Source organism: Mastigoproctus giganteus, chromosome 1 (assembly GCF_048544385.1).
Source record: "Mastigoproctus giganteus isolate SK-2022 chromosome 1, ASM4854438v1, whole genome shotgun sequence".
Classification (NCBI taxonomy): domain Eukaryota; kingdom Metazoa; phylum Arthropoda; class Arachnida; order Uropygi; family Thelyphonidae; genus Mastigoproctus; species Mastigoproctus giganteus.
In genome coordinates, this window is record NC_143575.1 from 214,851,636 (window position 1) to 214,866,417 (window position 14,782).

The 14,782-nt window shown below is 35.5% G+C and overlaps 1 protein-coding gene across 1 annotated transcript in view; it reads right to left on the reverse strand.

The window, feature by feature from the left end:
- The window catches only part of lama (phospholipase B domain containing lamina ancestor), an 83,945-nt gene that overhangs the window by 12,013 nt on the left and 57,150 nt on the right, over positions 1-14,782 (reverse strand). The window contains exons 8-9 of the mRNA XM_090368708.1: positions 7,199-7,270; positions 6,766-6,918 (exon numbers count right to left, since the gene is read on the reverse strand). Of these exons, the coding sequence (XP_090224834.1) occupies positions 6,766-6,918; positions 7,199-7,270 (225 nt within the window). The remainder of the gene's footprint in view (positions 1-6,765; positions 6,919-7,198; positions 7,271-14,782) is intronic.

Genomic DNA, 14,782 nt, shown 5'->3' on the forward strand with positions numbered 1-14,782 from the left:
AGTTGGGCAGCGATCCAACAGTAACAGAGCCTTTTTTCAAGTTTTTTTAAAAGCACTGGCATCTCAAAGATGGTACAAACTCACTTTCAAACCATGAAGAAAAAGTATCACTTGTCATCCAAGCATTGGAGCTATTTTTATAAATCACAGGTGGTGATTTCATGAAGACATGCTTAAAACACTGGGGACTTTGACTTTTACTGATGTACAATGGCCTTAGCTTGTGATTTCTAGTCTTGTTTGTGCACTGTAACATAGTAATTTTCTCTTTGTTAGTTTCCATGCATGCTTTGTTGGGTGCCTTTTTAACATACAGTGACTTTTTGGGGAGAAGTTTATAGTACAGTGCTGTTTCATCACAGTTGTACAACTGTTCATCTGTGAATTCATTATCATGAATCACATTATACAGAAATTCGGGAAATGCTTCTGTAATTTCACGAAATGTAGATCTGCCAACAAGACTAACCTGTGATATCACATGATGGGCCTTCTCCGAATCACCCTTCAGAAGTTTTAAATGTGTCATCATCTCCACCAAATAGCTTATGAAATTTAAGTGCCTGTACTTTCAAAATTGCCCCACTTATTGGTACTCCTTCATTATGCTTCTGTAGAAACCACTTATATAAGCATTGGTCCACATCACTGTTTTCACAAAGTTTAGTTTCCTTTCTTTGGAGGCCTACTTCATCTTCTACAAAGTCTACAAATGAACACAATTTTTCTTCCTCTTTCATCCAACCGTATATCGTTCCTTCTGGAATTTCACACTCGCAAAATATACTGCATTTTGTTTTGTTGCTCTTAACTCTTTCAATAATCTTTAACTTTTCATTTGGTGGCCATTACTTCAGTCCTACTGATTTACTAATTTTGCCATGTATTTATTTCTGATACCTTAGAATTTACAGTGTTTTGAGAAATCTAAATCAAAACCAAGCTCAGTCTATCACAGTGCCAAAGTGAAGTCACATGATTTCTCAGTTCATGTATATATTTATCTAGTTTAGCTCTTAGCAGTTTTTGCTATCCTAAGTTAAATTCTAGTCAAAGAAAGGATATCATGTGCTGCTGTTTACAAAAATATACTTTGTAACTAATGTAATGCACTTGATATACAGTAGTCATATTCCCCTCCAGAAGTAGCTGTTCGTAATTAGCATTCCACTGATATACTCTTTTATTGCATCTGGCTGAAGGGAGAAACTGGGTATCTACAGTAATTAGTCTCTGACAAGTCCTGTTGTTTACAAAAATACTCTGTAACCAAATACTGAATATACAATCGATTTTTAGTTAATTTTCCCTCTTGGAAATATGGTAGTAGGATGTAGATTACAATATAATTTAGGGCTAAATCCTTGGGTTATGTAAAGAGTTTAACTAATGTACAAGTTAGTGCAATTGCAACATTTCAGTACATAAACTACTTAGGTAGTTATAAATTGGCAAGATTAAGTATATCTCATATTGTGAATACCTTCACAACTAGTTGCCATGATATTTCACTACCTCGAATAAGTAACACTTCACCATAGGAAAGTGGTTTTCAACCGGGGTGCCGCAACATTTCAGGGGTGCCATGTAATTTGGGTTTAAGTTACTAAACTTATTCTTATTTTTTTAAAATTATACACCTTTTTAATTATAAAAAGGTGTACAGCATCTTTTTAATTTTGTTGTGATCTATAATTGATGTTTACTTAGTACCTCTATATAAAGAATAAAATTATTATATACTGTATACATATAATTTGTATTATGAAATGTAATTTTTATAATTATATTATTATAATAACTATCATATACAGAGTGTCTCAAAAATATTGGTACAAACGTTTAGGGGAGGTAGGTAACATCTAAAGGAATGTGAATCGCATAGGAACCCATAACCGGAAACGTCACGGGAAAGTAGTAGCGGAGGCACAAGGAGCAGAAATGACACAAGACAGTAATTAGTGGCAAACATTTATTTGACATAATATTAACAATGGAGTACGAGATGGATGCATTTCATGATGTTACAACAGATGCTCGAAGGTTCCACCACGAGACGCGATGCATGTGTGACACCGACGCAGCATGGATTGGCGGACACAGTCGAACACACCTGGAGTTTCTTTGACAGTAGCAGCAGCGCAGATGAGTCTCACCACGAGATCCATTTCCGTCTCCACAGGCAATTCATACACGATAGATTTGAGGGCCCCCACAGAAGGAAATCAAGGCTCGATAAATCAGGTGAGCGTGGGGGCCAGGCAATGGGTCCATCCCGGTCAATCCATCGATGGCCAAAACGCCTGTTCAAATGGTCACGAACAAACCTTCCATAATGGGCAGGCGCCCCGACATGTTGAAACCAAATGTTGCGTCTCACATTTGCTGGAACATCGTCAAGTAACCCTGGTAGAACTTATTCAAGAAAGATCCGATATTTAGCGGAGTTCATGCGGGATGGTAACAGGTACGGGCCGACTAAGCAGTCACCGACCATACCTGCCCATACATTTATTGCAAAGCAATGTTGTGCTGCATGGGGGCACACACCATGTGGGTTGTCGTGAGCACACACATGAGCATTGTGCTGATTGAATAAGCCTTCCCGAGTGAAATAAGCCTCATCCACGAACAAAACATAGGCTGGAAAATTCAAGTCTTGAACACTTTCTTGGAGAAACCACTGCGCAAAAGCCACACGTGCAGGATGATCATGGGGGAGCAGTAACTGAACCCTTTGGAGATGAAAGGGGTGTAAGGAATCGTCGTGCCAGACATGCTGTACACTGCAACGAGACACTCCTTAGGCAGAGGCAATGGCACGTGTGCTGGTAGTAGGATTATTCTGGACGGCATTCAACACACTTTCTTCCATGGTGGGAGTTCGCGTCGAACGTGGTCTGCCCGTACTACTCCTGTTACCTCTAAATGACCCATAATCGCACAAATTTTGATGCACACGCACAAATAAACGGTGGTCCGGTACATGTCTGTCTGGGAAGCGTTCTCCATAAATTCGTTGAGTGGTTCGTCCATTGCCCTCTGCTAATCCATACACTAGGTGCATGTCTGCCAGCTCACAGTTCATATATCGATGCATGCTCTTCGTGCAGCGACTACTGCTTGAATGAGTAAACCAGAAATTTTCCCTCTCGTGAACTGATGAACAGCGCCGTGTACTGACTTAAGGTGACATTTCTGGTTATGGGTTCCTATGCGATTCACATTCCTTTAGATGTTACTTACCTCCCCTAAATGTTTGTACCAATAGTTTTGAGACACCCTGTATATATATATATATATATATATATATATATATATATATATAAGCAGAGAGAGAATCGGATCTAACAGGCAGAAAATTGAGTAGGGGTGCCGCAAAATAAAATAAATTACTTAGGGAAGCCATTATTAAAAAAAAGGTTGAAAACCACTGCCATAGGAGAAGACTATTGTTACTTATTCTCAGCGGATGCCATCACCCATATGGCACCGTTTCGGAGCTTATTGGCTCCTCATCAATGGATGGGCAGGTACCCTGGTGTTGCAATGATGAAAACCCAGTTGCGAAGTATAAATCCACAATATGAGAGATGCCTAAATTACTGCACACCATCAGGCATCTCTTATATTGTGGATTTATACTTCGCAACTGGATTTTCATCATTGCAACACCATGGTACCTGCCCACCCACTGATGAGAAGCCAATAAACTCCGAAACGGTGCCGTATGGGTGAGGGTATCCACTGAGAATAAGCAATAATAGTCTTCTCTTATGGTGAAGTGTTACTTATTTGAGGTAGTGCAATATCATGGGAACTAGTTGTGAAGGTATTCACAATATGAGATATACTTAATGATGCCAATTTATAACTACTTAAGTAGTTTGCTATGTACTGAAATGGTGCAATTGCACTATCTTATACATTAGTAGGATGTAGAGTAAATATAAGTATATACAGTATTCACTTTTTTTTCAAGTTTTCAATATAAAATTGCTAGTTCTTTGAGCACACTACTTTTTTTCATAATTCGTTTTAGAGTATATGATCAGACCTGGAGTATATCCAAAACCGCAGTATGAAGAGGTGCATTATATCGAGGTTGCTCTGTATTAATATAAACCTTTAATTTTTAAAAAATATATATTTTCTACCATTCTCTCATGTTAAAAAATTCCATAAATTCTACTCGTCTTTGTAAAATTTTCATCTTGACTGACTTTGTCATAGCATCAAATATTCAGAGTAGTGACATCTTGTATATGTTATTCAGGTATGTGAAGACAAAGATGCATGGGCCACTTTTCCAAGAGTTCTTGAAAAGTCCCTGACCTAAAACAATTTTTCAAGTGCATTTGTTGGTAGAAGATAATTGATGCTTGCATACTGATAAGTTAGCTGATACTCTGCAAATTAACTGTGGATCACCATACAGTATTCTTCATATATATTTGCATTATCAGTTACTTTACTCTGTTTCAAGTGGATTCCAAAATGCCTGTCTGAAAGACAAAAATTGAAATGTTGGTGTTCGTCATTAACACATTTATTTCACTACAGCACTAAAGGTGACATTTTTTGCATCATATGATCACTGTCTATGTATCATGGTGTCACAGCATGATTTATGATCAACTAGAATCATCAATGAAAGCAATTTGAGTCTCCATCATCAAGAAAATCAAGGCTTCTTGGGTTGATCTTCTTTGGCAATAGACTAAAAATAGAGTTTAAAAAGGCTTGCTACTATTGTCCTATTACCAACAAGGGGACTACACCTTGTTGAATTTGTGAAATGTAAAAAAAAGAGTCAAAGCAAAGCATTACTATCAGATGCTAACCTATTTGTATAAAGCCATCAAAAAACAAGCATGGAAGTTTCTGATGGGAGCCCAATTCTTCTTCACAATAATTTCAGACTATATGTGGTGCTAATGACAACAGACTTTTAAATTCAGATGAGAAGTGTTTGAACACCCACTACAATGTTCAGATCCTCCACCACACCCAAATGTTTAAAGAACTGAAATTAAAGATAAAAAATTTAACTACATACAGAGTGAATAGTTTAGCAATGTAACAAAATAAATACAAATGCCCATTTATATTAATTTGCTCTATATTTGCAGCTCAAAAATTTTGATTCCCAATTTCTTTTCTTTATGTATTTATTTGCTACAAAATTTTTCTACCATATAGATTAATTAGCTCAAAGAGAAAATACAGGGTATGAGAAGTATGAAATTTATCTTATGTAGAGTGGCAACTAAAACAATAGTTCCATTTTTCTGTGTTCCTCTGTGAGATTAACAGAATGCTGTTAAAGGCCAGGTGTGTGTGTAAGATGCATGTTTGTGGACATTTGTGTGGGTTCCGTTGGTTTGTTGTACCTGGCCACTTAGCTACCATGAAGTACAAGTGCATACTGTCCATCCAAAAACAGATGGGCAAAAAAAAAAAAAAATAATAATAATAATAATAAACAAAATGGAAAAAAATATATAAAAAGATAAATAAAGATAGAAAAATAAAAAAATTATAATTAATAATAATAAAAATAGTAATATAAATGAAAAAAAAAAAAAATATATATATATATATTTCACACCAATAGGGCCCAACCTAGTAGTGCTAGCATAATCCTAGCCATGAGGAACAGCAAAGTCCCACCTAAAGTGCCAGCATATGTCAAAAAAAAAAAAAAAATCCCTTACCATTAGAGTAAAACCTGGAGAAGCAAGCAAAGTTATCAGCAAAGCAATAGGAAGTTACCCCTCATCCCATTCTAAACTTTGTTCTGCCACTCAGAACAGAGTTTAGAAGGTTAGTCACTCCACAGGAATGAGGTAAAAGAAATTTGGGAGATAGCAAGCGCAAGCTGATTCACAAGATTTGTAAATTGGTTGTGGTTACTATAAGGATACTAAGATGAAGGGTCTTTCTTCTAGAGAAGGCTTTGGTAGCAAAATCCTCCAGAAATTGAAATATTTCCTTGGTTTCTACAAGTTTTTCCTCATTCCCAAGAGAAAACAGAGTATAGAAAACATCATAAAAAGCAGAATGATATTCATTGGTATGCGCACAGTAAGGATGTATGAAAGCTAAAAATTACTGAAAGAACACTACTTTAATTAATTTTTTTTTAATCAAGAAACAGACAAGATTATATCTAAACCTCAAATATTTGATAACTTGAATACAATAGATCATTGTATGAGAAGATAAATAGTTGTGTCCATCTAGTGGAATTGCAAAGGCATACTTGCCAAGATGAAGAAAATCTGAATTCATAAAAATTTTTGACTATGAAAATAAAATCCAATTTCCTATTAAAATAAAACTGAATTTCTGGAACCCTTCATTCTGGAACTTTTCTTCCAAATTAAGAATAATAATTGTTGTTATTATTATTAATAATAATTAATGTAGATCATATACAATGCTACAGGTAAATTATGGATATCATTATAAGATGCAATAAGCTATACTTAATTTTTAATTTGCTTTATTTGTATATATCCTAAATTACTTTATTATATTTTAGTTATTTTATTTCGTCTTTGCTCAATTACATAATAATTGAACAAAATGGAAAGTAGTTTAAAAGTACTGAAAATGCAGCCACAATATCTGCTGCAGTTTCAACCCTGATTGTAATGTGAGGCAAGATGCTGCTAGTCAAAATACTGGGATAGTGCTAGTTTAATGTAGCCTAAATTAAAAATTTATTATTACTCAAGATTAAAGATCATTATGTCATACCTCATCAAATGTATCATGCTGGAAATATCATGCACTTTTTTTTCATCTCTCTTAAAAATTAGTGCTCTAGGAGTCTTATCATATGTAAACCAATCTCCATGAGCCTTCACCATTTCCTGGCCTCCACTTCTGTTGAATATATCCGGAAAATACCTAAAACGTTGAAAGCATTATACACTCAGATTTGATATTTTTATCCTTTTTGTTAAGAATCATAATTAAAGGCATTTAATAAGCCAGAGTGCTTTTGTTATATTAAGAGCTATATACACTACAAGTTTTGAAGATTCAAAGATACATACTATAAGCTTTGAGGATTCAAACATACATACTATAAGCTTTGAAGATTCATAAAATAACTATCATGCAGATATAATTATCAGTTTAGCTTATCATAATTATTTATATTTTATTACTGTAGCAAAATACTCACGCAACGTTATAAGATGGCCAATATTTCTGTTTTCTTAGAACGTCAGTTACATCAGAACTGTGAATATAACCACTATGGAGAAAAACAATTTATTTATAAAGCATAAAACTTCACATAAAATGTAATTCGTCCCTTTCACAGAGTATATAATGTAAAATAATGAAATATTTATAGCTATAATCATATATGGGTTCATATAAATGAACCCATATATGATTTATTATATGAACCCATAAATAAAATGGATTCATATAATAAATTTAAATTATTAATGTCAAAGATATCTTTTTTAAATTTGGAGGCCACAATAAATATAAAAAAATTCCACTAAACATATTCCTTTGACATTAATGATTTAATAACTTATCTGCTCATGCCAATGCTTGTATTGTTGCCACTGAAGTGAGAGGGATTGTTCCAATTCCTAAGAGGCTTCCCATGGATTGCATGTCTTATATAACAGTGTTAAAATACATCTCATTACTGTTTTGCAAATGTATAGAAATTTTTACCTCTACATTTAAAAATTTAAACTAATGATGGCAATTTCAATTGCAGCATTTATTTATTATTATTATTTTTTTTTTTGCTTAAATGTAAAATTTTCACTTTATTATAAGTTGTAAGAGTGAACTGTTAAAGGAAAACTGCAAAGGAATACAAAGAATTTTAAGTGAAGTGCTATGTTTTATGGCAGCATGTACTTACCATACCACAATATAGTATTTTTACCACTACATGGAAAATCTAAACTAAAGATGGCAATTTCCATCACAGCATTTATTTATTTTTTTATTAAATGCAAATTTTTCATTTTATTATAAGTTGTATGAGGGAACTGTTAAAGGAAAACTGCAAAGGAATAAAAATAATTTTAAGTGAAGTGCTATGTTTCATGGTAGCATGTAATTGCCATACCACAATATAGTAACTGGAGTCAATTCCAGTTCAGGAACAACTGTCCCCAAATGGGCATGGTAATTGAAATTAAAGCAGGGATAAAAAAAAAACCCTGCTTATGCAGCAGATTTTCCATCTCTACTGTTCTGACTAACTTCCATATTGGAACTTTTCCACCTTATTTTATAGTCTTAGAATGCATCTTTACCTCTTGTTTCCGGAAATTAATTATTCAAAATAACATTTTGATAATTATAGCTAGGGTCTAACTCCTGCTGGAACAAAGGAATATAAACAGAGAAAAACTATATAAAGTAAAAAGCTTCTATTTGTATCCATCCTGATAGCCAGAAAAATAAAATTCATTTTTATATTTTCATTCAGTAGGACAAACAAATTTATTTTATATTTACAATCATTGGGCAAACAAAAATAAAATCTTTTTAGTTCATGTAAGGCTAGCTCGAATGCCAACAACATGGTAAGTTAAATATTTTAATTTTTAACTTAACAAGCTAAATCCTTTAATGAGTTTATAGGTTTCAAAGGACTTTTATTTTGTAGTTTCTTAATCATTACTATTTGTAATTTTCTGATATTCCAATTTAAATTCGAACTTTTCCCATTCCTAGGTACTAATTTCCTTGAATTTTTTCTTTGTGCACCAACTGATAAAAGTTTTAGTATTATTATTAGCCATAAAGTGCAAGGAAGCCATAGGCTTTGCTGGGCCAGCCAAAAAAAAAAAAAAAAAATAATAATAATAAATAAATAAATAAACAATTTAAAAAATAAGTAAAAATTAAATAAAAATAAAAAAGTAAAACATACAACAAAATAAAAAAGTAAAACATACAACAAAATAAAAAAAAAAGAAAAACTATCAATTTGTTTCTCTCCTCACTTACGGTAATTATCCAGCTGACCCTTAAAACTTTCTCAAGCTTTCAGCCTCAACTAGTTGTTGTTGTTGTTTAAGGGTTTTAAGACACAAGGGCATCAATGGCCAAGATGTGTCTTTCCAAGTTTTTAATGTAAATCAAACATTTTTTTTTTTTTTTTTTTTTTTTTTTTAGATTTGTTTATCAAATCTGATTTGCCGAATAAAATTAAATAATTCACCTATATTAGCAGAGTTGTCTAAGATCTGTTGAAGAGTAACTTGATTCTGGTTATTGCATAAACTCTGAAAACAAAGCAATCTGGAATTTCTGAATCGAGGGCATACCAAAAGAATGTGTTTTACTGTAAGTTGAACTTGGCATTGAAAACAGAGTGGGGGATTTTTGTTTGCCAATAGATGAAAATGAGTAAGATGAGTATGGCCAATTCTCAATCTGGCAAGTATTACTTCTTCTCTGCGACTCTCTCTGATGCTTGAGTTCCATATTTCTGGATTAGGTTTTATTTCATGTAGTTTATTGTTGACTTCATTTTTCCATATTTGGGCCCATTCATTTTCACTTTCTCTAATAACGATTTGACTAAAATCAGTGTGTGGGACTAGCTTTGTTCTGTTTGGCAGTTCTGATGCTGACTTAGCTGCAATGTCTGCTTTTTCATTGCCTTCTATTCCGCAGTGTCCTGGGATCCAGCAAAGAGTTATTTCACAGTGTTTCTTTTGACAAAGGTTGATTAAAAACTCAATTTCTTGTAGAAGAGGGTGACGAGAATGTCGTTTACCCTGTATGGCTGAAATAGCACTTAGTGAGTCCGAGTATATTAAAACAGAGAGGGATGACTGTTGACATATTTCACTTAATGCAAGCTGTATAGCATACAGTTCTGCAGATAGTATGCTGCACTCAACTGGAAGGGATTTTGAAATTACATGCGAAGGGAACACGGTTGCTGCACCTACATGTGATTGGGTTTTAGATCCATCTGTATAGATTATTAGTTTTCCAGTGTGTTGCGAAGTATGGTTGGCATGCAACTGTCGGATATTACATAGTGGAATGGTATTTTTTGGCCACTGAGCGAAGTAAAGATCAATGTTTATATGATGTCTATTCCATGGAGGTAAAGGCATATTTGCACTTTCCGCAATTTTATTGAGATCGAGTTTCCACTTTTTTATTAGTTCTTGAAGACGAATTCCAGCAGGTCTGGGTTCATTAGGTTTGGATTCATATAGTGTTGACCATAAAGGTTGGTTGAGATATACCCAACAGGGGTGAGTTGGAAAGCTTCTTATTTTGGCAGCGTATTGGCAAAGTAGGCGTTGTCTTCTAAGATAAAGCGGAGGGTCGTGTGCTTCTATATACAAGCTTTGAACTGGCGAGGTTCTGAAGGCGCCTAGTGCTGATCGAAGGGCACTGTGTTGAATGGTGTTCACGGACCGTAAGATGCTGTTTTTTGCTGATGCATATACTATGGCTCCATAGTCTAATCGTGACCGGATTAGAGAACGATATAAATTCAGCAATGACTGTCTGTCAGCACCCCAAGATGTTGAGGATACTGCACGAAGGATGTTTAGTTTCTGGAGGCACGTAGTTCGTAGATAGGTCACATGTTTACGGAAATTTAATTTGGTGTCTAAATTCAGACCCAATAATCTTATGCAGTCTGTCATCGGTATTTCTCTGCCTTTCAGTTTTAATACAGGTTCCGGATGAAGCGATCGCAGTTTACAGAAGTGTATTGCTGCTGTTTTCCCCTCGGTTAATTGATAGCCGTTGCTTTCTGTCCAAGTTTCAATTTTGTTTATTGCTATCTGTAGTTGTCTTTCAATGGTAGCCATATTCGATGATTGACAGGAAATAGCAAGATCATCTGCATACATATAAACTTCTACCGTGGCTGGGATGTCTCTTATAATGCTACTGGTACGTAATGCAAAGAGTGTGGCACTTAAAATCGATCCCTGAGGGACTCCTTCTTCCTGTGTGTGAATTTTGGACAGCTCATTCTGGAATCTTACTTGAAAGGTCCTGAGGTGAAGAAAATTCTGAATGAATCTAGGCAGGTTACCTCTCAGTCCAAGTTTGTATAAGTCTTGGAGGATTCCATATCTCCAGGTTGTATCGAATGCTTTGGTAATATCGAACGTTATCATTACCATGTGCTGTTTCTTAAGAAAAGCATTTCGAATATGAGCTTCAACCTTGATGTGGACATCAGTTGTACACCTGTTACGGCGGAAACCAAATTGATGGCATGATATAGCATTTTGATCTTCAACAATCCAGACAAGTCTCTTATGAACCATCTTTTCTATTATCTTTCCTAAACAGCTTGTCAAAGATATAGGACGATAACTATTGGGGGAGGAAGCATCTTTCCCAGGTTTCGTTATGGCTATTACAACTGACTGATGCCATGTATCAGGATAAACATTCTCCTCAAAGATTCTGTTGTAAAATTTCAGTAGTGAAGATTTCGAGTTTGAGTTGAGGTGTCGAATCATTATGTAGAAAATGCCATCTGGTCCAGCAGAACTATTTCTAGAATTCTGGAGAGCTTCATTAAGTTCATTCATTGTGAACGGAAGGTTATAAGAATGAGATTGTTTTGTAACAAAGTTAATTTTATATTTTTCCATGGACATTTTTTTGCGTCTAAATGAGTCTTCATAAGATTGAGATGATGAAGTGACTGCAAATGTTTCTGCTAAAGCCTCTGCAATATCAGTTGGAGAGGAAATATCTGTTCCTTTCCAGGACAGGATTGGGGCTTTGGTCTGTTGATACTTTCCACTGAGGATACGGATCTTTCTCCAAATTATTCTGGGGTCAGTGTTTCTGGAGATGGTAGAACTGAATCGAATCCACGCATCCTGTTTAGCTTTCCTACGAATTCGGCGTGCTTCAGCTTTCAGCCGTTTATAATTTATAAGATTCTCCATTGTAGCATTTCGGCGAAAAATGTTCCAAGCTTTGTTTTGTTTCCTTTTGGCAAGAAAGCAGTCCCTTGTCCACCAACTATTATACCTTTGTTTTGTAATGTTAACTTTAGGTATTGCACTGCCAGCAGCTCCAAGTAATTCTTCTACTATGTGTCTATTGGCGTTATTAATTGATGCAGTAAGAATCAATTGGTTATCAAACTGCACTGTTTTCGAAAACTTCTCCCAGTTAGCTCGGTGAAAATTCCACGTAATTCTTTGGTTAGATGTATAGTTTGTATCCGTCTGTATTTTGCAAATTATAGGAAAGTGATCACTATTGTGAAGGTCAGTTAATACTTTCCAATCAACACTAGGATACAAGGACGAGGAACATATAGACAGATCTAGAGCAGAGCTAGAACCTGTAGGCAAGTGGATATAAGTATGCACACCGGTATTCAGTAGTGTTAAGTGATGGTTATCAAGTAGAGTTTCGATCATCCTCCCTCTACGATCCATGTTCGGGGAACCCCACAAAGGATGATGAGCATTTAGATCACCTAGAAAGCATATAGGTTGGGGTAGTTGATTAAGTAAATTATCAAGTTCTGCAGTGGAACATGGTACGTTTGGTGGAATATAAATGGAGGCAAGAGTGAGATTAATCCCAAGGACAATACGAACGGCTACTGCTTCTATATTAGTGGAAAGCTGAACGTGTTTCGATGGTACATTAGCACGAACTAATATTGCTACTCCTCCTCTTGCTGGAGAATCAGAACATCTGTCACGTCTATATAGTGTATACCGTGAGAAGTGTGGGCTATAATTTGATGATAAATAAGTTTCCTGTAGACAAATACATGCAGGATCATGCTGGTGCATTAGGTATTTTAGTTCATCAAGATTGCTTCTTAGTCCTCTACAATTCCATTGGATAATTTTCTGCATTACTTGGGTTTAGGTTAGATGGATTGGTCTGATCGTTTGTTTTTCCCTCGATCCTGTTTATATTTCTCTCGTTTTGAAAAGACTGGACGAGTAATATCCATCTCATCATCAGCATGAAGCATGAGAACAGCATCATCATTGTCTAATTTCTCATCGATTTCCATGGTTCGTTCAGTTGGTTTATTTTGTGTACGTTGAACATCTTTCTCCTTTAATAATGTGCCTGTGTTTGGAACGTCTTGTTGTGGCTTGGATGGCTTTGTATTAGTAGAATTTGATGGACTCTTTGTCTTTGTTGCTGTTAGTGTCTCACCATCCGCAAGGATGGATCTAGCCCATTGAATAAGAGATAATTTAGGAGGAATAGTAATATAAGTCTGTGTAGCAAATTCTTTAGTGTTTTTGACTGCATTGGAATATGTTTTGGCAGGCATCACATTTAATATCTGTTTACGTGCCTCTTGGTAAGATACATTTTTCTCTACCTTGTACTTCATTATTTTCTTTCCCGTTTTCCATAATTCGCAAGTTCTAGAATATGCGGGGTGAGTACCCTGGCAATTGGGACACTTTGGCGTTGCTGCTGTACATTCAGTTTGGGAATGGTCTGATGAGCCACACAGGGGACAGATGGTCTTACCTTGGCATGCTGTTTGAGAATGACCATACTTCTGGCATTTAAAGCATCTAAGTGGATTTGGTATATAGGGTCGGATCTTACAGGAAAGGTAGCCAGCTTTTACTGATTCTGGGAGATTCGGACTGCTGAAGGTAAGGATAACATTTCTTGTGGGTGTAAGGACACCATCTTGTTTGGTCATAATTCTCTTAGCACCGACAACACGTTGTGCTTTCAGTTCTTCGGCGATTTCTTCCTCAGAAACATTAAGGAGGTCCCATTCCGAGATGACTCCCTTTGAGGTGTTTAAACTTCTGTGCGGGGTTACCGAAATGGGAAGGCCTCCGAAGGTCGTTTGCTTCAGGAGTTGTCTAGAATGACTGGGATGGGAAGTCTCTATAAGAAGATCTCCTGAGCGAAGGCGTTTGACAATTTTGGGAGTACCTGCTACGGCCTCTATGCTTTTCTGCACAAGAAATGGCGATAAGCTACTAAGAGGTTTCGTTGATAAAGAGTGTATAATTAGAAAAGCAGGTATGTCATGTGAAGAATCATCTTTTTTGATTCTTTTTGCTTGAGATGACTCAAGTTCATGCGAGCACGTAGGCTCTACAGTTGGTGATATTAATGGATCCATATTTGCTCCTTTTCGCCCTGAGTATTAGATTAATACTCAGACTACCAGCCCCGCCACGTGGAGGCAGGAGCGGTGCCACCAGTGACCAAGCGATAAGAGATTAGTGGTTAGTGTGTTAGAGAAATTGGTTATATATATATAAATATAAAAGAAAGGGTCTTTCCTTCCTTGATATGAAGCTTAGTTCTTTATTTAGAAAAAGCCAAAATTAAATAATTTTATAAATAAAGAGGGTTTTAACAATCTCTACAATCTGTCGCTTAGAGAAAATACGCTTTCAAATCACTTTGGAAATATCGCTATGATCACTCGCTTGGCACTCGGGGCCCCTCAACTAGTAAAAGAGAAAACTACACCAGTAGAGATGGTTACTGAACAGTGACAAGCAAGGTTCAGTAACCAATCTCATAATATTCACAACATTCATAAATTTTGATGTCATGCTCATTTAATTAAAATTTTTAAAATAAACCAGTTATGATTTGTACAACAAGAAATTCATAAATTTCTAAATAAATTCAGAAATCGAGAAATTTTGTTATGGTGCTAGCACTTTGATCAGGTCTCGCTTTATACTTTATGTAATTAAATTTTTAACAGGGTTTGCAGATATCAATAAGGAAAAAGAATCAAAGGCATTGAAAT